The 25892-nt window shown below is 35.0% G+C and overlaps 1 protein-coding gene across 2 annotated transcripts; it reads right to left on the bottom strand.

Moving 5' to 3' along the window:
- Window positions 1–1909: 1909 nt before the first annotated feature.
- LOC145115438 (palmitoyl-monogalactosyldiacylglycerol delta-7 desaturase, chloroplastic-like) lies at window positions 1910–25805 on the bottom strand. 2 transcript variants are annotated; one of them, XM_079051730.1, is made up of 6 exons: window positions 25602–25805; window positions 25400–25460; window positions 21085–21225; window positions 20808–20948; window positions 2389–2495; window positions 1910–2315 (listed from the first exon to the last, which is right to left on the bottom strand). In XM_079051730.1, the coding sequence occupies exons 1-6, from the start codon at window positions 25751–25753 to the stop codon at window positions 2102–2104; spliced, it is 816 nt and encodes a 271-aa protein (XP_078907856.1). In that variant the 5' UTR covers window positions 25754–25805; the 3' UTR covers window positions 1910–2101. The 2 variants fall into 2 exon arrangements, with proteins under 2 accessions (XP_078907856.1, XP_078907855.1); XM_079051729.1 differs by having other exon boundaries at window positions 25400–25805.
- Between the last annotated feature and the right edge of the window lie 87 nt (window positions 25806–25892).

The following is a 25892-nucleotide window of genomic DNA, read 5'->3' as shown; positions in this document are numbered from 1 at the left end:
AAGCTCCACCAGAAATATGCTCTTGCCGATAATTATGGATGCCGAAAACGACACTATGCTATAGATAATTACTAATGTGATTGTTGTAGTACTGGTCAGATCTTTCTCAAATCGTACCTCCTTGAAAACAAATTTGTTCTTGGATAATAAACATGTATTGATTAAGTATCGATTTCATCTCATCCGATTCTCATTTTTTGCAACTAATCGGATAATATTTTTTTGGATCAATTGATTTCTTCATGAGGATAGTTTTGTTGATTCAATTCTAAACGTTTTGGGATTAGATTCAGTTACTAGTAATCTTTGATGTTGATTGGTGAATCGATTTGAAAAAAAAAAACGAGTATATGGAAATTGAAGATGATTTTGTGATTTCTGCTGAACAAAAATTGAAGAATATGAAACTTTATTAAAATATGATTGTTTGATCGGAAAAGTTATTTAGATATGGTAAATTCGTGTTTATCAAGGTATGAATGGAAATCGTCAACTTGAGTTCTGATCTGATTGTTCGAAGAAGTGAATTTGAAGAAGCTATTCGTCAAAGTTGTTGGCTACTAGCTGTTCGAAAGCTTTGTGGATCGGAAGTTAAACGAAAGTGAAGTGGAATTGTATGTAACTTATTGATGATAAGTGATTGAGATTTTTGTTTCATCAATTTGGATCTGGAATTGTTCGGTGGAAATTTGGCTTCATGATGTGCTTTGAATTTATGTAGCAATTCTGAAGATATTATGTGATAGTGATTAATGATCAAAAGCCTTAGGAGTCATTTTTTTCGGTTAAGTCATGAAGTTATAAAGTGTACTAAAATGATAATATATCTGAACTGATAAAGTGTTACTAATATAAATGTTGTTTTTTTTTTGGAATGAATGCATTGTTTGTATCTGAATAAACGACTATTTTACCATCTATTTAAAAATAATAAATTATCATTTCTTTAATAATTATTATAAAATATAAATTAACAAAATGATCATTAATTTAATAACCATAATAAATTAAGAATGTAAATCATAACAGTAAATAAGTTTTAAATTTTAAAGAAATTAAAAATATACATCATCACATTATAAATCACAATGAATAATTGTTTTACATAAATTGAATAATTAATTATATTGTTTTAGAAGAATGTTAACCAAAAAAAAAAAACAAAGTAGAAGTACAAAGATCAAAGATGGCAAACAGGAAACCTGATATGTTTACAAGGGTATTTCTAAAAAAGATATATGAACTATTACTAAATGTTAAGGTTATCATTTTCCTAACTTAATCTATTAGGACATTTTCTTATTCTTAAGATTAAGTAAGAAAGAAACATATATATAAAATGACGTGGCATATATATATGATACCATTGTTTTTTGGGAGTTATAAAATCAGCTTGGGGGTACTGAACCTCATAATCTAATCGACTAAGGGCGTTTTTTTAACTTAATGCACTTAATCCTTAGAAAACTTAATGGGTTAAGATATATATATATATATATATATATATATATATATATATATATATATATATATATATATATATATATATATATATATATATATATCTGAACCCATTAATTTTTGTAAAGATTAAGTGTATTAAGTTAAAAAAAAAACACACCCTTAGTCGATTAGATTATGAGGTTCAGTAATGGCTTGACTTTACAACCCTCCGAAGCTGATTTTATTACTCCCAAAGAACAATGGTATCATATATATGCCACGTCTGAAATCGGATAAAAATAGATTAATACCTTTTTTAATAGGTCAATATGGACTTTATGCATCTATAGTGCCAAAAATTAACACGAGGGACCCTTTAAACCATAAAAGAGAAGTTCGTTGGGCTATTATGAAGTTAACCGGTTTATTTAACCAAAGAAACAATACGTCAAAATTAAAGAACATATCAACATTCAACTTATATATTAGTTTTCAACCAAAAAAATACATAAATTAGGGGATTGTTTATTGACGAAAGACTTTTGATAATAAACACACCCTAACATATTTTACATTCATCGGCGTAGAAAAGTAATCATATTCCTGAGTTTATTTATTTGAAGGTATATTTTATGTTGCACACAAACCGATCTATCATTTAAAATGTATTATTAGAGATGACAAATGATTTTTTAACTTTTTCTGCGTCAGTTGGCACTTTGATGTTGGTTGCTAATCCGACGGCTTCAAGACATCGTATCACGTACCAAGTAACATCGATTTGCCACCACTCTAATCCATATCGAGCTGAATACTCAAATGCATGATGATTGTTATGCCATCCTTCTCCGAACAACAACACTCCTAACCACCTTCACAAAATTTGGACAATCGTTTTTGTTAGATTCTAGTATAATTAGCTCATTCGTATATTTACACACATACCAGTTGTTTTTTGAGAGATCACCGGTATTCCAAGCTTGGTTTCCCCAAATATGACCAACGGAATTCACGAGGGACGTGATGTGGTAAACCCATACGATCCTAACACCCTACATACAACATATATATATATATATATATATATATATATATATATATATATATATATATATATATATGGGAGGTTGTATGGAAAATACATAATTAAGAAAACAAGTACCGACACCAATGAAAACATGACAACACATCACATATATATATTTATGGGTAAATTATATCATTCGTCTCTTGTGCATGTGTCCAAACGCACATTTAATTTCTATTTTCAGAAATTAACTCGAACCGTCATTGGGTTGTTTTTTCTTGTCCGCTTAGTCTATATTGACATGCAATGACTATTTTACCCTTAATAATTTATTTTTTCATTTTATTTTATTACTTTATCAATTTTAAATTAAAAAAAACAAAGAAAAAAACAAATATCCCCACCCCTTCCCTTCAATTTCCCCAGCTCAATATTTAACACATACTTAATAGTAAGTTTCAAGAAATGGACACGTGTCATTTTAAACTATGTATGGAATGGGATGTTTAATCTTATCATTAAGGTCTAGACGTGTAATTTTGACCAAATCACAAGGATAATTTTTGTAATTCAAAAAGAAATGGACATGTGTTATTTTATAATTGATAGTTAACACTTAATTGCATTTTTTTGACTGTTAGGTCTTAGAAAAGGAAAAAAAAAACTTATTACGTTTTTTTACCGATTGCCTTATTTTAAAAAATGGAACTTACAAAAAATCGGTCATTGGCCAATAGGAACAACAGAGAGAACACGAAATAGGGTACCTACGCTCCTTTTGCTTTCACCCTAATGGACGACGATATGGGATGAAACGCATCCAACGGTTTGGTAAACCTCACCCAAGAACACCACACTCTTGGTGCGGTTTAGGATAGAAGAATATAGGGTGCGATTACCCTATCCTGCGTTCTCTCTCTTGTTCCTATTGGCCAATGACTTTTTTTTAATTTTCATTTATTTTTATTTTTGAAATGTATTAAACGGTCAAAAATGGTAACAATTTTTTTTAAGGCCTAACGATCAAATGTTTCTCACATCTATTGTGTGCTAAAATGCACCAATAAGAATTTAGTATTAATTATATGTATATTAAATGTTATCCATACTTATAATTCATTTTTATGGAAACTAATTAAATTCGTCATTAATGTCAACAATAATATTCTTTCAGAATGAATTCATATCTAGAAGAATGAGAGTGTATTCCAGCAGAATGAGAGTGTATTCTAGTAGAATACACTCTCGTTCTTCATATTTCATGCAACTTTATTGTATTTTAAGTGAGTGAGTCCCGAAACAAAATACGAACTCATATATAAAAACCTAGATTCAAATTTATTCTGAAATAATGTTATTGCTGACATTAATAACGGATTTAATTAGTTTCCATAAAAAAAGAATTATAATTATTGATATCATTTAATATACATATAATTATGGAAATCATTTAATATCTATATTTATTTAATTAAATAATTATTTAATTTACTAAATTCCTATTGGTGCATTCTAGCACACAATAAATGTAAGAAACAAAATAACCTAGCTATATATATATATATATATATATATATATATATATATATATATATATATATATATATATATATATATATATATATATATATATATAGAGAGAGAGAGAGAGAGAGAGGTTCAAAAGTGGATTGACAAATATTGTGTGGATGTAGGGACTAAAATGAGACAATCATTTTAAAAACTTAATAAAATGTATATTAGTAATTTTTCATAATTAATAATGTTAATTACCTAATTCCCTTATTATTCCCCTATAATTAAGACTAGTTACCTTAATTTTATCAATAGCCCTATTTATCTTTGTTTTCTCTCTTTCTTTAATCGCCGGCCATCAATACCATCACCACATCATTTAACGAACGTGTTCCGGTTTTGCATTGATCGATTATCAAAACTTTGGTGCCATTTTTGCATTTTCATGATATTTAATTCTTATAAGTATCTTTTTTTTCTTCCAATTTCCGCCAAAAAAACAAAAATACATATTATATGTATTTTTGTTTTTGATTATACTACTGTATGTGACATATGAAAAAGAGGAATTAAAAAACCTTTATTTTTCGTTTGTTGGTATAAGATTAACCAAAACATTTAAAATAAAATTAGAATAAACAATTTTTTTATGCAATCGACTAACTTTCTATTGTTTTTCCATAATCTTATAGCCCTAGTTAGCTGCAATCGACTAACTTTCTGTTGTTTCAAAGAGAAGATGATTAAGTTGATTCTATAAACCATGGAAGAGCTCATGTTTATTCTGAAGAAAGACCCAATTTATTTTGCTAAGCATTTTACATTTTATGGAGGCATACATCAAGAATATGTTATATATTCTTTAAGAATACTTCACATTCTTTTAAAGGATACATCATATTCTGTCAGAATGTTACATATTCTTTAAGAATACTAGTTCTTTTGTTGTAAATTTCTAATAAGAATGGTTTGATTCTTTCATTATTTCTCTGTAGTTGTAATTATTCATCATCTGTTTTCGTTTCATCGAGTGAGGAGTTTCCTTATAGGAATTGTTTCAAATTTAGAAAATTCTTCATGTGTTGTTAAACTTATTTTAAAAATACCATTTATTTTAAAGAATATTTATAAGCATTCTTTAAGAATGCTCTTGATTAAGAATTCTGATTTTGGAGGGGACAAACATTGGAAAAAATATTGGCTCTACCTTTTATAAAATTATAAATTTTGAATTTTGCATGGTTCATGGTTTTTAATTTTTGAAAGAATATATAAGTGTTCTTTAATTATTATAGATAATAGATAAAAATTAATATAATTAACTTGATTTGAATAAGTTTCCTAAATTTATGGATTTGACTAATTACCTGCCTAAAATCAAGATATACATAAATTCTATATTATTTGAAAATGATTGGTCTAGAATTGTCTCTACGTCCACACAATAGATATCATTCACATTATAACCTAGCCCTACCTTTATATATATATATATATATATATATATATATATATATATATATATATATATATATATATATATATATATGAGAAATCTACAGAAAAGTCCCAAACTTTTGGGAAAAGTTTCAAAAAAGTCCTAATTTTTTTTTGAACAGAAAAGTTCCATTATTTTGAAAAAATCACATAATCTGTCATTTACTATTCAAATATAAAAAAATGATTTTTTCATTAATTTGGGTAAAATGTTAAATAATCAGGACTTTTATGTTCAGTTTTTTTTATGACTTTATTGAAACTTTTCCCAAATGTTTGAGTCTTTTCTGTAGATTTCCTATTCAAATATATATATATATATATATATATATATATATATATATATATATATATATATATATATACCAATTTACAGCCCTATAAATATTTAACACCCTAATCCCTATGGTGTTTTTTCATTCTTTAGTTGGGGGTTTAATAGTCCAAAGAAAAGTAGTAGGATGGGGCGAAACAGGAAGCCATTAATCGCATATGCTGAAAAACCGAAAAATATGTTGAATTGTGTTGAGAGCGTGGAACGCCTCTTCTGGGGCTCGCCGCGCCTCCGACCCTGTGCGATGAACGTCTTTTTAAGGTTTTAAAGCTATTTAAGGTGCATTAACTCCAATGGTTTGTCATTTCTCAGCCTCCATTAACCCTAGAACATCGCTTGAGAAACCCTAACCTCCCTTTGAAGGTTTGAGCTTATCCTCTTTCTTCTCATCCATTTTGGCGTGTTTTAGTGGTTCTAGAGTGAAGTATTCTTGCAAGATTGATAATTAAATATTTGAAACTGAATAAATCATCCCTCATCCATCTTCTTAACCTTGATATGTCTTAAATATTCAAGCTTTATTGGTTTTCACCTTTTGATCTATGAGTATTTGGAGTTTTATTTCTTTAAATGATGTTTTGGCTTCTTTGATGGTTTGATCTATGGAGTTTGGATAACTTCATGATCTAAGTGAAATAATCAACTTCAGATATGAGGTTTAAATAGAGTAGAGAGTGCATGCAAGAGCGCTCTTTACTCAATGCTTGAAGAAAAATAGGATCTTGGACTTTTTGGAATACAGAGTTTTAAATATAGTCGGTTTGGGGTGTTCTAATAGATAAAGTTGGAAACTTTATCCATTAATACACCATTTGGATCCAAATTTGAGAGTTTGAAAGCATGGACTTAAGAGATTATTTCAACAATTAAGTGTTGGATCAGCAGGGACGCGGACCGTTTTTTGAGTTTTCTTAAGTCCCTTCCATTTGAGGTCAAATACCAACTACTTTTTTTTGTAGTGGGGGTTGGGTGCCAAGGGCATGTCACTTCCATTAATGAGTAGGTTGGCTTTTTCACTTTTGACGACGTTTGACCTTGGGTTAAACTTTAGGTCATTTCTTGGAGTATTTCTTTGAGAAGAAGATCAAGGGAGTTGCAAGGATCTCAGAGGAGAGTTGGTGGATCAGTCTCATCTTCATTTCAAGCTTCAGATCTGGTACAACTCTTGCCTCCCTTGTGTTTGAGTAGATTTCCTTGGTTGTAAAGTTGGGCTTGTATCTTTATTGATGGGGTTTTGGGTGCATCTAAACCCTTTTTCGAGTCAATTGTAGATCTGGACCTTGTGAGGTCCAGAGATCCAGAAAGTAGGCAGCCATGAGTGAGTAACCTTGGAGCTTTGAAGCTATGGAGCTTCAATGGAGTCAAAATGGTGTATAGAGCAAAATACACCATGCATGAACCTCAAGTTCAGACCTTTGCGTGACTTTTGGGTAGTAGGAGGTTAGATCTATGAGTTTGGGTTGCAGATCTGACCTCAAATGGCTGAATGAGAAATCTGTGGGAGCCAACTCGCCGAGTCCAGGGGTGACTCGACGAGTCGTAGCGGGTTTGACCGAGTAGTCTTAACCTAGTGTTGGCTCGCCGAGTTGGGAGTCAACTCGACGAGCTGAGTGAGTCCTAGGTAGAGTTCGGTTGATGCGAGGGGACTCGACAAGTCGCATGGGTGCACTCGACGAGTAGGGTCAAATGTGGACGGTTGACTTGAGTTTGACTTCTGTTGACTTTGGGTTTTTGGTCAACATAAGTAATAGAGGCCTTGGAAGGGTAAAATGGTCTTTTACCTACTTTAGAGAGTTAAAAAGAGAAGGAACCGCCTTCGATTATCTGAGTCGTGTAAAAGCGTTATTATAAGAGATATTCATCCTATGTGTTAGGCGGTGGCGAGTTCGAGATTCAAGTGTGAGGATAGCTGCTTTCTGCTTGCCAGGTGAGTCTTCTCACTATACTTTACCTAGAGTGATAATTAGAGTTATGTGACAGAGTATTTTGTATGCTATTTATGTGATGTGATGCACTGCATTATTTCTATGTGATTTATGTTGTATGTGTGTTCCAGAGTTTACAGAGTTAGGACCGAAAGGTCCATAGAGTTAGGACCAGAGGGTCCATAGAGTTATAGCCTCGAGTGGCTAATATGTGTTTTATGTGGTATTTTGGGGAACTCACTAAGGTTCGTGCTTACCGTGTTATGTGTTATGTGTTTCCGGTTCTTAGGATCGCGGGACGGCACCGGTTGATTGTACACACCAGAGAAAGAGTCATGAGGATCCTGGATTATTAATTACTAAAACATGGAGTTATGTTTTGTGAATTGAACAAATGAGATTTTAATAAAATGTGTCATGAGGATTTATATGATTTTAAATGAAAATTTTCTTTTGAAAATTTACGTTGTTACAAGTTGGTATCAGAGCCTTGGTTTGAGGGATTCGGATGCACCTTCGGGTATGTCTAAACTCAAACTGAGGAATAGAGGAAAGTTTTTCAAAATAAATGATTTTTCTAAAACGAGCAGGAGTTTTAAGAGAAAACGAGAAAGAGCAGTGTGTACAATCAGCCAGAGCCCGAACAGTGATTTCCCGAAATACCCTTACCTTATGTGTTATGAGATATTATGAGATATTATACATGCTAGAGACAGGCTAGGTATTTCATATTTTAGGACTAGAGTGGCCTGATTTATGATGCCTTAGTCTAGGAGTTGCTGTTATCGGTGATGCGCTTTCGAGTATGTGCTGAGTAAGAGTATCCAACGGGAATCCTTGTAGAGAAGGGACTTGAGTAGAGAAGTAATCTAGGAGAGATACCTAGATGAGCATTTATGGTACCTACTGCGAGAATAGTTAGACACCCGCGAGGGGTAGAGTTACTTGATTTCAGTGATATCTTTTGAGCGTGAGTAGAGCCAGTGGAGTTGTACCTAGAGTGGTTTCTCGTGTTGGTAGAGATTATTCAATGCTCGAATGCTGCTTGCTTCGTGCTTTGTAGAACTCTCGGTGATGGGATACAGCTACTAAATGAATATGACGATATTCAGGAGGTAGGTGGCTGGCATCATTAGGAGTTCTTCAGCAGCTGATGGCGGAGAAATGTGAGAACCTAGGAAGTGACCTTAGTCAGAATAGTACGCTGGCAGAATAGAGCATTTCGCTGGGAAACGAGTACGCGTATGGGGATTGGTGATTGAGAGAGTTGAGCAGCTACTCATGGAATCTGGGATGGTCCGTGTAGAGAGTATGGGTAGATGTGGCAGGTAGTATGGGCCCGTACTACTGAAAGCAGAGGACCCATACTCGATGCAGGGAGTATTCCAGACATTCTGAGTAGCAGATCGAGAGGTGATGTCATGGTTCGGGTACCATGATCAGTAGCAGATCGAGAGGTGATGTCATGGTTCGGGTACCATGATCAGTAGCAGATCGAGAGGTGATGTCATGGTTTGGTTACCATGATCAGTAGCAGATCGAGAGGTGATGTCATGGTTTGGGTACCATGATCGGTAGCAGAGCGAGAGGTGATGTCATGGTTCGAGTACCATGCTTCGTAGCGGATAGTGTTTGTGCTTTTTCCAGTTATCCTGTCGTGTTTGGGTTATTCTATGATCGGATGCGATAGAATATGGGGCCGGAGGGCCATGTTGAACGAGTTTCAACAGAGCATACCTTGAGAAGAGAATTTGAGTTGATTTCCAAGAGATTTTTAGTGAGATGTCAGTTAGAGTCGCAAGACTCAAAGATGAGTGGAGATGGTATTATATGAAGGATTGCGGCCTGAGTTGAGCAATCAGCCGATAGTGGAGACGTCACCTTCTATGATCTGAGTGGTGCTATTTCCGTTTCCTGTGGGAAACATAGGAAGTGTCGAGATCTTCGGTTTTGAGCTTGCGGGTAAGCCCTGCGGGGTAGCAGTGATGGCGATCTTCCGCCGGAGTATTTGGCAGTATGTCTGCCGCGAGGTAATGATATAGCATGAGCAGGCTGTCGGTGGGAACTAAGATGGTCAAGGACCAGGACACACCCTACTCGAGTATAGTAGGGCACGTGTTAGTTGTAGCAACGAATGATCAAGAAGAGTATATCGGGGCGATGGCTTTTTGTCTATGATGGGTATCGAGAGTGGAAGTGGAGTCTCTGCTCTTATGATGAGTGATGTGATAGAACGTTGGTTGAGGATTCGAGGATGAAGACAATGATAGTGCATTATTTCCAGACTAAGAGTCAGAGTTAACACTGGACAATTGGGGAGGTCCGGTGATGGGAGGGTGTGAGTTTCTGAAAGACTAGAGACAATCATGATGGGAAGTTCTGAGGATTTCATCTGAGATTGGGGTTATTTGGGGTTGCTTGATCTCTGTCGGGAGATCATCGAGCGTGCGTAGCACCTTCTAGGAGTAGGTGCGATGTTACTAGTGGGAACAGTATGTGGGATAGTTTGTTGGTGCGTCAAATGATGATGGTTCGAACCCTGAGTGGGGGAGAACCGGGTATTCTAATGAGAGAATCAGAGGTTGATTCAAGAGCGGTTAGAGAACTGGATATAGAGACCTGTGGTACGGATTCAGAATACCAGCGTTATTGGTGGTTAAGGTGAGGTGCAGAGTAAGTTCATGCATGAGGCTCGTGCTCATGAAAGGATGAGTGTCTCCACGGCCGGTGGCCGTTGGTCAGGGAACTTGTAGTGGTTAGAAATTCTTCGAGGTGGTTTGGCTTGTAATGTTAGTTCGGCGGTTGGGAAATTCCGGTCCGATGTATGGGCTATTATATGTAGTTTGGGAGGAGCAGATGTGGAATTAGACAACCAACCTCAGGGTCGGTCAGTGTATTCTTGCATGAGTTTTGAGCAATAGAGGAGGGAGTTTCGGATGGTTGTCATCATGTTCCGAGTCATTGTCGATTCATCAGTGTTTCAATTGAGAGTCGGGATACTCCGAAGTTCCGCGTTGTGTGAAATGAAGGATAGTTATGATATCCTGAGGGAATGCATTGAGGTATCCGTGTATGATGCCGTAAGTATGGGATCGGTGGTTGAGGCAGAACATCGTGATGTTCTGCGATGGTGTTCCGGGGTATCCGAGTATGATGCCCTGAATTCCGAATTATTTTTAGAGTCTTTAGTTTGAGGCGGCAAGTGGTGTATCAAGTATCTACGGTTCCAGTGGGAGCCCTTCGGGTATTGACATCAAGAGGGATCATTTAAGAAGGTGGATTGCAGCAGGGAAAGGTGTTTTGTTATGGCGGTTGTCGTCAGATATTATGATGCATAATTTGGATGAGTGTGGGTACCTATCTATGTTAGTTCGCGGAGCATGAGTTAGAGGACGCAGTGTGGTATTAACGTGAGTATGAGACTGTGGGATGATAAGAGAAAGTGTTGCTAGTCAGCAAGAGGGTGTTGTGATACTGCGGGGAGCCGTAGTACTCACTAGTCAGCGGGAGGGTGTTGTGATACTGCGGGGGGCCGTAGTACTCACTAGTCAGCGAGAGGGTGTTGTGATACTGCGGGGAGCCGTAGTATTCACTAGTCAGCGAGAGGGTGTTGTGATACTGCGGGGAGCCGTAGTATTCACTAGTCAGCGAGAGGGTGTTGTGATACTGCGGGGAGCCGTAGTATTCACTAGTCAGCAAGAGGGTGTTGTGATACTGCGGGGAGCCGTAGTATTCACTAGTCAACGAGAGGGTGTCGTGGTACTACAGGAAGCCGTATTATTCGCAAGTCAGATCATGACGCAGAGGAGTGTTAGGCTTGGGTAGCCTTATTATTGAGTTTTTGGGGACCTGGTCGTTGGACCAGGAGCGAGGCTGTGGTCTCCTTAATGATCAGGAATCGTTATATACTGAGTTAAGGTGTGGTTATAACAATCAGAAGGAATTGGGGAAGTGATGTACGCATGGGTTGCGGGTCATGAGTCATGAGTTGAGTGGTTCATAGGGACGAGTGGTTCCAATTCTGGGTCGGACCAGACTCTCGAGTTTGAGTTTGGCTCTAGTGGTGCTTTGAGTAGACTAGATAAAATTCTAGATTCTGAGATGGGTCCCAAGTTGAGGGGTATTGTTTATCAGCTGATGTCTTAGACCTATGTAGGTCAACACTCGGGTACGGGAGGTACCGCAAGGCGCATGTATCTAGGGAGTGGTGTTCGACAGAGGTCGAGGGTGAAACGATTTAGTGGGATTATGGTATTCGTTGGGGTAAAGAGAGCTTCGTGACTTGTCTGTCACCGGGCCGAGATTGTGGTTATGATAAGGAAGTCGGTGAGACATTTTGGGACATGTTACGGGTGACCTTTGGAGGTTCAACTGTGGAGTCAGGAGTTGACTTAGTGCCCAGTATTGAAAAGGGATATGAGAAACGAAGTTGGGGCTTACGAATGTGATGTCTGAGGACACTTCTGAACGAGTATGGTTTTTCCTTTGTGTCTGAGGGCAGAGTGTTAAGGATTCTTTGTTCGGATGGGTTCTGATAGCGGTTTTGTGGATGAGCCCTAGTGAGGTGTGGACCCTTCCGTTTCTTTGGGGCGTGATTCAGATCTTTTAGCATGTTGGTATGAGTGAGCGGTATCCGATTGTTGGATTCGGTCTTGTGAGAATCAGAGGATCAGTGGGTTATCAGGGCTGACATTTGAGGAGCGAATATCATGGTGATCGCTTGAGTAGGTGGTCTGGCGGCGAGTTAGGCCACTAGAGTTTCCAGATATTGGGAAAGAGTATATTAGCGGCCGAAGAGTTGGTTTAGTTTTGGGACTTGGGAGTTTCTGTGTGGTTTCAGGTGTCCATTGAGAAAGATATCGGTGTAGTATGAGATCCTTCCGGTGGTGTCTTTCGTGTTGATGAACTTGGTGTGGTCACGGAGTGATTTCGAGGGCGAAATCTAATTCAAGTGGGGGAGAATTGTAACATCCGGATTTTCAGAGGTATTATGGTGTAGGTTAATCTTGTGATTAAAGGAGAGACTCGACGAGTTGAGGGTCCAACTCGCCGAGTCGAGTCGGGTTTCTCCCGTGGATTTAATGAGTGGACTCGACGAGTCCGAGGAGGGACTCGCCGAGTAGGTGCTGGGCAGAGAAACCCTAATCTCCGGGGTTTGAGACCTATTTAAAGGCACTTATAGCCTTCTTGACCCCTTCCCAACAGTGTCTTCGTCCCTTGAGAGAAACCCTAGAGTTACTTATGAGCTAGAGAGGAAAGAGGCTTCTTGGAGGTCATTTCTTTGAGAAGAAGATCAAGGGAGTTGCAAGGATCTCAGAGGAGAGTTGGTGGATCAGTCTCATCTTCATTTCAAGGTTCAGATCTGGTACAACTCTTGCCTCCCTTGTGTTTGAGTAGATTTCCTTGGTTGTAAAGTTGGGCTTGTATCTTTATTGATGGGGTTTTGGGTGCATCCAAACCCTTTTTCGAGTCAATTGTAGATCTGGACCTTGTGAGGTCCAGAGATCCAGAAAGTAGGCAGCCATGAGTGAGTAACCTTGGAGCTTTGAAGCTATGGAGCTTCAATGGAGTCAAAATGGTGTATAGAGCAAAATACACCAAGCATGAGCCTCAAGTTCAAACCTTTGCGTGACTTTTAGGTAGTAGGAGGTTAGATCTATGAGTTTGGGTTGGAGATCTGACCTCAAATGGCTAAATGAGAAATCTGTGGGAGCCAACTCACCGAGTCCAGGGGTGACTCGACGAGTCGTAGCGGGTTTGACCGAGTAGTCTTAACCCAGTGTTGGCTCGCCGAGTTGGGAGTCAACTCGACGAGCTGAGTGAGTCCTAGGTAGAGTTCGGTTGATGCGAGGGGACTCAACGAGTCGCATGGGTGCACTCGACGAGTAGGGTCAAATGTGGACGGTTGACTTGAGTTTGACTTCTGTTGACTTTGGGGTTTTGGTCAACATAAGTATTAGAGGCCTTGGAAGGGTAAAATGGTCTTTTACCCACTTTAGAGAGTTAGAAAGAGAAGGAACCGCCTTTGATTATCTGAGTCGTGAAAAAGAGTTATTATAAGAGATATTCATCCTATGTGTTAGGCGGTGGCGAGTTCGATATTCAAGTGTGAGGATAGCTGCTTTCTGCTTGCCAGGTGAGTCTTCTCACTATACTTTACCTAGAGTGGTAATTAGAGTTATGTGACAGAGTATTTTGTATGCTATTTATGTGATGTGATGCACTGCATTATTTCTATGTGATTTATGCTGTGTGTGTGTGTTCCAGAGTTTACAGAGTTAGGACCGAAAGGTCCACAGAGTTAGGACCAGAGGGCCCACAGAGTTAGGACCAGAGGGTCCATAGAGTTATAGCCTCGAGTGGCTAATATGTGTTTTATGTGGTATTTTGGGGAACTCACTAAGCTTCGTGCTTACCGTGTTATGTGTTGTGTGTTTCAGGTTCTCAGGATCGCGGGACGACACCGGTTGATTGTACACACCAGAGAAAGAGTCATGAGGATCCTGGATTATTAATTACTAAAACATGGAGTTATGTTTTGTGAATTGAACAAATGAGATTTTAATAAAATGTGTCATGAGGATTTATATGATTTTAAATGAAAATTTTCTTTTGAAAATTTACGTTGTTACATGTATTGTATGTATATTGTGGTGTGTGGTATTTTGGGTAATTCACTAAGCTTTGTGCTTACAGTTGTGGATTAAATGTTTCAGGTACTTATGATGATCGTGGGAAGAAGAAGGCGTGACTATACACATACGTTAGCAGATTATGTTTTGAAATTTCGTATTGTTTTCTTTTGATACTCTGATTTTGGAATTGGGTTTATGAGCAATGATTTTATTTATATTATCACTTATTAAAATGGTTTTTTTTATCTTATTTTAATGAAAATTATTCTGAAAATCGGGACATTACAAAATACTCATTCTAATCCACAATTAAAATCACACGGTTATCTATCATTTCCTCTCTATTTCTTTCATTTTAATAACACAAATTAATCCAAACACTCAACCCTAAAATATGGTAGAATAAATCCTTGTCTTTCTAGTTTAACCACGCCAACTAGAAACATTTTCATTTTCGATCCATCTATCCTGGTTAATCATCCCCAAATTGATTCCCCCATTCAGTCCCCTCTCAACAATACATGAAACTCAACCCCTTCACCCTCCACCCCAAAGGAAAATAATCGATGGGAAAAAACAAAGGGCGAGCCTAAATGGTGGACTCCAACAAAAGAGTTAATGTTGACACAGTCTTGGGTTGACTTTTCATAGGATTCACAGCTAAGAAATGCAATCGATTGAGCATTTATGGCTATGCATTACTAAAGATTTCGCAAGCAATTGGATATTGGTGATGACTACCATACTAAACACCAACTAAATTTAAAGTTTTGAGAAACTTTAAAGTGTGTTTCGAAGATGAACAGATTGTACAACAACCTAAAAACCAAAGGAGAAACAGTCAAGATGTTGATGAAATTTTACAAGAGGCTTTGCATTTGTATCACGAGGAAACAAGAAAGGCGCTCAGTTATAATGACCCTTGGCAATTGTTATCTTCTATTCCAAGATGGAAAAATTCGAAGCCACCGTCATACTTGGCGGAGAAGCAAGAGAAAGAACAAAAACGGGCTCAAGTGGATACCCAATTCTTCAAATATTCGTGTCGATTTTGATTTGAATGATGACGAAGAGCTCGAGCTAAAAGAAAAATTGTATGACCGATGGGAGGGAAAAAGCTAAAAAGAAGGGGAATGGGTCTTCATTAAATGCATTGGATTTCATCAATGAAGTAAAGGAAATAAAGAAAATTATCAAGACAGTTGATTGATACAATTTGAATGTCACTCAACGTTTGACATTGAAAAAGAAACAGTTGTCTAAAACGAAATGATGCACGAAGAAAAAATGGAAGATATGCAATTCCCGATGCAAAGTATCGATCATCCTTCGAGACATGCCCTCGAGTTTGTTTTGAGGATGAGAACGATGATCACGAAAAAAAATATTTCCACTAGATTGTGTTATGTTTTTTTTTAAGTTTTTTTTTAGTTTTAGTTGTTTTTTTATTATGTAATTTTTTATTATTCTTTTAAGTTTAATTATGTAATTTTTATTTTTAATTAATGAAATATTTAAATTTTTATCAATTTTTGCGTTTATTAATTATTTTTTTAATTAGTTATATTTATTCTTTAAATTGTAGTTGTTAAAAATAAATTAATTTTGCCAATTGGGAATAGCCCAATTGGTAGAGGTTAGCCTCTTAGTATGGGATAATGGTGATGTCAGGGTTCGATCCTTGGTGCTAACAATAATTGGAGTATTAACACTAACACCTAACCTGTCAAGCTGTCGTTCAAAAAAAAGAGAAATTAATTTTATTGTGAAAAAAATGAAAGAAAATAAAAATTGGCAATTTCCTATGTTTTAATATCTCTTGTGATAGCCGGTCAAAAGGGTTATTGTAACGCCCCGATTCTTAGGTATTGATTTAATATAAGAGTTTCTTGACTTCAAGGGCTACTCGACGAGTTAGTTACCCTACTCGTCGAGTCCAAGAAGGAACTCGACGAGTAAGAGCTGGCAGATGAAACCCTAAATCTCGGGGTTTTGAACCCTATTTAAAGGATCATTGGCCTCCCCCAGCCTCCCCTTTACTGCTTCTTGTCCCTCTCAAACCCTAATCGAGTGTGTGTGTTCCATTTGTGTATTCTTAAGCTTGGAAGAGGATTTTTGGAGAAGAGAGCTTGGAGATCAAGTATCCAGAAGCAAGGAGCTGTGGGATCTGAAATCTATCTTGATTGGCATCTTCTGGAAGGTATAAATCGCTACCCTGACCTCATTTCATTTCTAGATCCCCTTTTGGACAAATTTTAGGGTTTTCCTAGTATGTTTGGAAGCTTTTCTTGTGTATAAGCTAAGATCTGAAGTTGTAACTTCAGAACTGAACTCTCTTGGGCTTCTAAGTACATAAAGCCTCCAGCTCTTGCAAGGATGAGACTCTCCTAAGGTGTAAAGCTCCATTAGAAGCTTATATTGGTCATTTAGAGCCTCTAGGGCCTTGCATGCATGTAAAGTTTGCAACTTTACGTGATAAACATGCCCTAGAAGCTTGGATCTGTAATCTGGAACCTTGGCATGGCTTAAAAAGTGTCTGCATGGATGAAGGCCTGAAAGGACTCGGCGAGTTGCATAGTCAACTCGGCGAGCCACATGAATATGGCCATGTACTCGACGAGTTGGATGAACAACTCGGCCAGTCCGTTGAAGATTGCCTTGAACTCGGCGAGCCGGCTAGGGTTTCTCTCAACCTTTGGCCACGTATGAAGTCGATGAGTTTTAGGGGAACTCGACGAGTCAACCTAGGATTCCATGACTTCTCGAGTCCAGGAAGAACTCGACGAGTCGGGTCAACATGGACTGTTGACTTTGACTGTGGACTTTGACTTTGACTAAGGGTTGACCAGTTGACCTCTGGGGTATTTTGGTGATTTGGAAATTTATGAAAAAGGGTTTGTGGTAACTTTAGGTGGAGGAGTTCGTGTTGGTGATCCGAGGGTTGAGCTTACCACTTCAGTGCGACACTTGAGAGGTGAGTTATCCTCACTATATCAACAGGGTCTAAGGCACCAAGGCCGGCCCTTTATGGATTTGTATCCGGATTATTACATGATATGTTTATTGTTTTGCATCCTGTTAGTTAGGATGGTGATATGCTTATGCTTAGTGACCTGGTTCGGTCAATATCCTGGTTATAGGATTATGCTATGTTAGTGACCTGGGTAGGTCGGTGTCCTGGTTATAGGATGTTGCTATGCTATTTGATCTGTTAGATCGGTTTGACTATTATTGTGATAGCATATGATTGTATGTGCACATGTTTGTTGATTTGGGGATTGGGTTGAGGCGGTCCTGCTTTGTGCTGAAGGCCAATATACCCAGGGCGGTCCGGATATACTACAAACCCAGGAGGGTATGCTAGTCAGACCGAAGGCCCAGCGAGTGGTCCGGATAGGCTGTAGGCCCTGCGAGGCGGTCCAGTCATGCCGAAGGCTCGGGAGCGGTCTAGATAGGTTGTAGGCCATGCGAGGCGGTCCATTCAAGCTGAAGGCTCATTATGCATGTTGTTTACTTATATGATTATATGATATGGTTATGAGATTGGTATTTTAGGGGATAGCTCACTAAGCTTTCGGGCTTACAGTTTCAGTTGTTGTTTCAGGTACCTCTGGTGATCGCGGGAATGCGACGGCATGATCGTACCGCTCCTCCTGCTGTTATGATTTTTATGATTTGATACTGGGATACTTTGATAATTAGTATTTTGAAAACAAGCTATGTAATGTTAAATGGTTTCAAGTGTTTTGAAAAAGTTTAAAATTGGCTTGAATTTTATGGGTGTGACAGTTATGGTGAATACAAATAACATGTTTGATGGTATATTGGGTACAAAAAAAAATAAGTGACTAAATGTGAACAAACTCAACAGTTGGTTATTATCCTGAGTCATTTTCACTAAAATATATCTTGACAATGTTTGTACCCCCAGTATCAAAATTTCTGGCTCTGCCACTGCTAGGGGGGGTGGGGGTGGGGGGTGAAGATGGGTAGCTACTTGCATATGATTCACATCGACTGTGAATGGACACTAATCATTACTTACAAGGGGTGTTGATACATTCCATATCACAATGTGTTTTAAAGTCGTGATGACAATAGATCTCATAAGAACTACTTGCATATGATTCCACATCGATTGTGAATGAACACTAAGCATTTCTCAAGGGGTGTTGATAAATTCTCTATCACAATGTGTTTTAAAGTTGTGATGACATCACATCTCATAAGAACTATACAGTTAATTTTCCAAGTCTCAATCCTAACTCTACTATTAATCCAATTAGAATAGGTCATTTTAACCTCATTTAAGATGGAATTATAATTCATAAATTTACAATTAAATATCTTCTTGTTCCTTTGCCTGCGTAAGAGCCAAATATAAAGGGTTTGTTTTAAAGGAAAATGACTCAGGAGGGTAACCAATTGTTGAGTTTGTTTATATTTGGTCTCTTTTCTTTTTTGTACTCAATATACCATCGTACTTGTTGTTTATGTTCACCATAACCATTTTGACCGGCTATCACAGGTGATAGCCGGTTAGAAGGGCTATTGTGAATATAAACAACCAGTTCGATGGTATATTTGTACAAAAAAAGAAAGAGACCAAATATGAACAAACTCAACAGTTAGTTACTCTCCTAAGTCATTATCCCATGAAAAAATAGGCGACTCCTAAGTCATTATCCCATGAAAAAATAGGCGACGTTGATGTGTTAAAGGAAAATAAAAGATGAACAAGGTCATGTAACAAAAATCAACTTTAACAATTTTACCATGCACCACGATGGCTAAAATTATTCTAATTTATATATTCAATACATGTAACTTTTGGAAACTTTGGAATGTTAGTTTATGTTTACGTTATTCTATTTTTATTTGTTATTTTATGTATTTCACTTTATAATTATTCATGTAAGTATTACTCTTGTAAGAATATCCCCAATGTACATTTTTATAGCTTTTTTTTATTATTTTTTATTATTTTTTTAAATATTTGTTTTGACCGGTCAATACAATTTGAAAATATATGTGTTTTTGTTTTAAATAACATTTTATTTTACACTCTCAATTTTATTTTAGTTTTAAATCATTTTTATTTCTTTAATTGATATTTATTTCTATTAAATGTTACAAACATTTATATATTACAAACCATGATAAAGTTTAATACAATCTATATTTATTAAAAATATGATGTGTTTAAAAATAACTAACTAAATGATGGAATTTTATGAAACATTTTAGATGGATGATGTCAATTAGTTAAACTCATAAAAAACAATTATAGAGGTTAACCATTAGAGATGTAATTTATTTAGAGGTCAAAATTAATGGAATGGTGACATTACAATAACTTTGAGTGATTAACTTAGGTTTAACATTAAAGATAATCCAAATGACGAGGCCAAATTTTTAACTTTGGAACTCTATTATGCAATTTTGCACTTCAAATACTAGGCCGAATGGTAGGGCTAGGTTATAGACAATTTACAAGTGGTTATGGAAGTCATGATTCCATGCAAGTTATGACCGTCATATAAATATCATCAACGACTTAGATTAGGTTTTAGTGGTTAACTAATATAGTTTGGTTTTGTTTTGAACCGATCCCTTCAAGTAATAATATATATGATGTATTATGTTTTATTATATTATAAAAGTAAAACATGGTTACTAAGCGATTGCAGGTGGATATAAAAAAATAAATTGCACCCTGTTGGTAGCCTGTAGCTAATGACGAACCCGCCGGTGGGATATTATGGGGGAGAGGGTTAAATCATTGAACACTATTAATATTTTGGATGTGTTAGGCTTAGAACTTATGATTGTTTCTTTTATGAAAAATTTGTCATCAACCACAAGTCCCCATTAGCGGCGGATAGGTTATTAGGCTAATTACAATACAAGTGGTTACAAATTTCATGCTTCCCTCCTGTAGTCCTGTTAGTCATGACTGATATAAATGCCATCATCGAGATGATTAGGTTTCTGTAGTTTTCTCATATAATTTGGTTCAATTTTGAACCAATCCCTTCAAGTAATAATGTATATGATATATTATATTTTACTATATTCTACTAAATAAATTACACTACACATATGAGACAAAAACGAAGTGTTGTATTTGTCAAACCATTGTCTGGTTTTAATCCTTATCGTGCAAGAAGGCAAGATCAGATTTTTATGACCATGTTTATAGGTTGACCATATATATATATACTAATATCGGTTCATGGCAACCCTATTTTTTAGCGTCCTATTTGAGCATCAGTGTATGTGGTTTTTATCAAACAAATGTGTCTTTTTGTATCGATTTATTTATTACATAAAAGACATAAGTTCATATAAATCATGTATTCAAATGAAATAAATGAGAAATCAATATGTAATTAGAATCTAAGAAATAAATGCAAATAAATATATCATACCATGCCCCAGACGAGGTACGCAAATCCACCCCAAGCATACAAGAGAACACCACATCCAAGTGAATGACACACATATGTTTTCTGTAAAAACCTGTAGAACGTCTGTCTTTTTAAATCTTCCACATTTTTACGTTCTCGATACTGCATTAAGACAACCAATATAATATAGTTTTAGGATATTTTGTATTCTTTTCACATAAGATTCAAATAAAAACTAATAGCAACAATATATTTTTTAATCATAAATTACAATTTTAATTAAAGAATATCATGATACCTTTTCAACTATGTAACCATTGTCGAAAAACCAACCAGCATAACTAAACCAAAACCCGTTTATTGGTGAATGTGTATCATTATCTGAATCCACGTATTTGTGATGGTATCTATGGATGCTCACCCAAAATATTGGATCTCCCTGTATGAAAACAAAATAAAATATAAATCGAGTATTATTTTGTATGACGAAATAAAAAATGAATCCATTGTGATTTATTTTATTGGAAAAAGAATATGATACCTGTTTTTTCTCATTAAATCATGGAATATAATGAAAAGCTTGTAATATAATTTATTTTTATTTATATAATTATTAATGATACAGAGCTTTAATTCTAAATTTCATGATTTTATATATTTTCAATTTTCTTTTCTCAAAATAACTACAAAATATATTTTGATTGTAATCATATACATATTTGAGCGAGTAATTATTGTCCTTATTACTTTAGTAGGTGTGACACCCGTGTATTACACGGGCTGATTTAAAAAAAAAAATTAAACATTAAAGTGTAAACAGTAAATATTTTTTAATGTAAAACTTTAAAATAAGAAAGAAAGAAAAGTATTCATTGCAATTTAATATCATATCCCCTCTTATAATAAAAGAATCATTCACATGTCACATGTCTATTTTTTACATTCAGGTTATGCCACATGGCACTTTCTTAGACCAACTTCTTTTTATTTTCCCGCCCAAAACAATTTTAAAGATATATTTGCCAATTAACTATTAACTATTAATAATTAATAATTAATTTCCGTATTAATATATTTATAATTGAAATTGAAATTAAAAGATTTCGGATAATTTAGTTATATTTTAAAAGATTCCTTGATTATCTCTTTTAATTTGATTAATCGGTTATCCCTAATCACGACAATATCTCCCAAAATTTTGTCCATCTCTTTTGAAAACCAAATCGCTAATATAATCCGTGATTTTGAAATTCAAGATCAATATCTCCCTCGTCACCACCACTCCTACGACGTTGCTGCTCTTATTCTTCGCCACTAATATCGTTATCATTTATCTTCCTCTTCAACTACATATTAGAAGGGTAAGATATCCGAAGCCTCGCCTGCAATGACCGCATAACTCTTCTACATAAAGTAAAGTTTATTGTTTCTCATTGATTAATTTGTTATTGTTTTCTATTTCAGTTTGATATGAAGTCGTCATTCTTGATATGCAAAATTGAGTTATTCCATCTTTTTTTTTTGGAAACGGCTATTCCATCTTCTTCTAGGTTGTGGTTTTTTCATAAATGTTTTTAAGGTAAAATTTGTTACGAAGACCATGATTCCAGTAGGCTCCCCATAATGGTTCCTCATGCAAGGTATTTATGTTTTGTTTTGATTTTTTTTTATGTGTACGTAGTTCTAATTTTGTTATTTTTGTGGAACAAAACTGGATGCCTAGGTTTTAATTTTGGAGTTTTTTTTTTCTGTAATGACAATAGTCGATGATGAATTTTGGTTTTTGGATTAATCACAAGAAGTTATTGGTTGTGTAATTTTCATATAAAAAAAATTGATTTTGGTTTTTGGATTAATCACAAGAAGTTATTGGTTGTGTAATTTTCATATAAATCAAAAAAAAAAAATTGTCACGACTGGACAGGTTTTTGGTTTGGAAAGGAATGGAGGATTCTTGAGAAAGACTTTACTGATATGTATCATAAATTGAGTCATTTATTAGTATTATTATAAATAGAAATTAATAATTGATTTATTGTTGGGAACATACACAATATATATAGCATCACAAAGCAAGAAAAGAACGTATTCCACGACTTACATAATCGAAATTCCACATGTAAAAGCTAATTATCATGTATCTCTTACTAAGACTTAATTTCTAAAATATTATGGATTCTCAGACACATGAGAACCCTATTGATGAATCACCAATTTAAATAATTAATCGCCTACAATTCATTATATGGAAAAGAAAAGATACCCACAATAGTTTCTTAGGAGTTCTATTTGCAAATGGTTTTATTACACGTGGAGATTAAGCATTATGCCTATGTGAAAATATGAACCACCATTAATCATACAACTTATCACATTGATTTATTTTCTCTGATGCATGTTTTAGCTCATAAAGCAAGATTTACAGTTTTGAAATATGTCAATGGTGGAGAGCTATTCTAAATAATTGTAAGTTGCAACCGATATTTTTAATCATTTTTTTTCTTTTGTCACATGCAAGCCAATTATCTCCATTACATTAATGTATTTTTATGGTAAAATTTATCTTCTTCATGTTATGTTTGTTTATACTTTGGTTATATATGCCAATCATTATTTACTATTATGGCATGCACAACTAAAAGTGCAACAGCCTTCATGGCCAAAGATGTAAGAAAATAAAATCTCACGTGTAATATTCACAACTTGATAGTTGCAAAGAAGCAAACGTCGATTTTATCTGCTCAACAACACAAAAAGGTACTTGGGTGTTTTATTACTATTTTTACAATGTAAAATGTCTTTCTTTACAACCAATCATTATTTGATATATGGATGGAAGATATTGTATCGATTTTCATAATTTTTTTTTTTATTGTATAGGACTATGTCTCCCTTCAAAATTTTAAGGGTAGCCATTGATTTCTTTAACAATATTAGTCATCGACCTAATAAAATCATGGCAGTTCTTAAAGAAAATCATAAATTTAGATCCTATGAGCTAGATGCATTTGGGAGGAATATCAAGGTAAAAGAGAATAATAGTTTTAGTCACGAAGTTAATGTATTCAGTTTTAGTCCCACAATGCGATTTTGGTCATTATATTGAATTATCTTGAGAATTTTGGTCATTGGGTTGTTTAAGCTAAATGCTCAACTATTCATTTTTTTAAACAACCATTTTCCTTTGGACCAAAACAAAACAAAAAAAAAATAGTACCATAAGTATTTACGATATGGGCACATGGTGCAATTTTGAGAAAAGTGCATGGGTTATAATTTTTATGCATATATACAAAATTATTATAAATTGCAGAAAATCATATACGTAAATAAATCTCAAGCTAATATTTAAAAGCGTGTTGACATGATAGTTGCTAGGAATACAGAGTGTGAGTACTAGCATCTTGGGAGCAAAATGGTTGGCAAGCATCTTGGGAAAGTGTTTGTTAGGGTATGTCTCATTAGGAATTTTTCTTACAATGTCATTCTCTTTGAAAAAAAATATAAATTACTAACAAAACATCGTATTGTTTCGGCATTAAGACTATGTGATCAAGTTTAATGGGTATTCAATCTCTCATCGGTAAAACAATTATCAAATTTGAGTTGTCTTGGTTAACCTATTACTACAAATTACAAAGTAAGCATGTTGAGTATTTATTAGGTTAATCTTTAGTGTGTGAAATGGTAACTCTATGGATCTTGTGCATGGTTAATTATAGCATTGTACTTTAGTATTTTTTTTACTTCAAAGAATTTTTGTAATTTGACAGAGCTACCCAATTATCGCAATGAAAATTAGTGTATTTTGGATGGTGTTTCTATATTGGGTAAAATTTTAAAATATAGTGTTGTAATATGATGAAATAAAAGTGGAATTTTGTAATAAAAAAGGCAAGAGATATATAGCAACGGTCTATCATTTATTTATACGTTGCAACATCTTAATTTTGTTTTTCATATTTAAACATTGTACTTTTAGGGGCTTTCTTATTTAGGCATTATTTGTTATAATATCCTAATTTCAAGAAGTAATATCATACTTTTGATTTGAAAAGTACAACATAGTAATCATAAAAAAAAAGCAAAATGCTATAACAAAAAAATAGCAACATACTTCCATTTAATTGTTTACTATAACATTGTACTTTAATTTTATTTTTCTTTTTCCGGATAACACATATAGAAATTATTTTTTTTAAATTTTTATTACAACATCTTACAAATCCCCAACCGTGGTTTCTACGGGTTATAACCTAATATATTATATCTAATACTTTACATATATAACTATATGACTTTCATTTTAAAAATTGAAACAAACCAGAAATTGACAAGTGGACAATATTTATTTTAAAAATACCACAAAATGACAAATATCAAAACTCATGAGAGATTGACAAATGGTAAAATTATTTTCATTTATTAGGAAAGATTTTTTAAATAAATAGTGAGTTAGCTATTCTCACGTCATATAAACATTTAATTACATCAAATGATCACGAATATCATTATCTTGTTTATTCATTCAATCGTCAATATATTTTGTACAACTAAACAAACTCTTCACCAGTTTAAGCAAAATTAGATTTCTGATGAAGCTAAATACAAACCTGACATGCTAGGACCCCAAAATAAGCAAACGTGTACTCGAGCCATTTGGGGAGTTTCAAACTATGGTGAGACAAAAGTCGATGGTAAGAGAGTGTTATGCCTAACATTCCTGTTAGCAAGTAACCAACAAATGCAACCCAAAAAGCATCCCAAGTGAATGAAAATGGTGCAAAGAGGGCAAGTAAATGGAAAAAAATAAACCATGATGCCGCTTGGATGTCTATTGTTTGCCATTTTCGACCCGAAAAATAGTTCCTAGTTCCTGTGACCACCACATTGGAAAACCGTATTTTCTGGTGATCTGATTGGTTTCCATCATGAGAGTCGGAGAGTGGCACCAATAAGTTTGTCATATTTTTCAATTATGGAAAGTAGTTTGTGTTTCTTTTGGTATGTAGGTATAAATAGCTAATATTTAAAGATAAATATCTCCACCTAACTACTTCTAAAAAAAATAAAAACATAAAATAAAATGTCTAACCCTTTAAATTT

This window comes from Lactuca virosa, chromosome 5 (assembly GCF_052849685.1).
Source record: "Lactuca virosa cultivar CGN04683 chromosome 5, Lactuca_virosa_CGN04683_v6, whole genome shotgun sequence".
Taxonomy (NCBI): Eukaryota; Viridiplantae; Streptophyta; class Magnoliopsida; order Asterales; family Asteraceae; genus Lactuca; species Lactuca virosa.
Note: the sequence above shows the minus strand (reverse complement) of the source record. Positions and strands in the feature narration are given on the sequence as shown.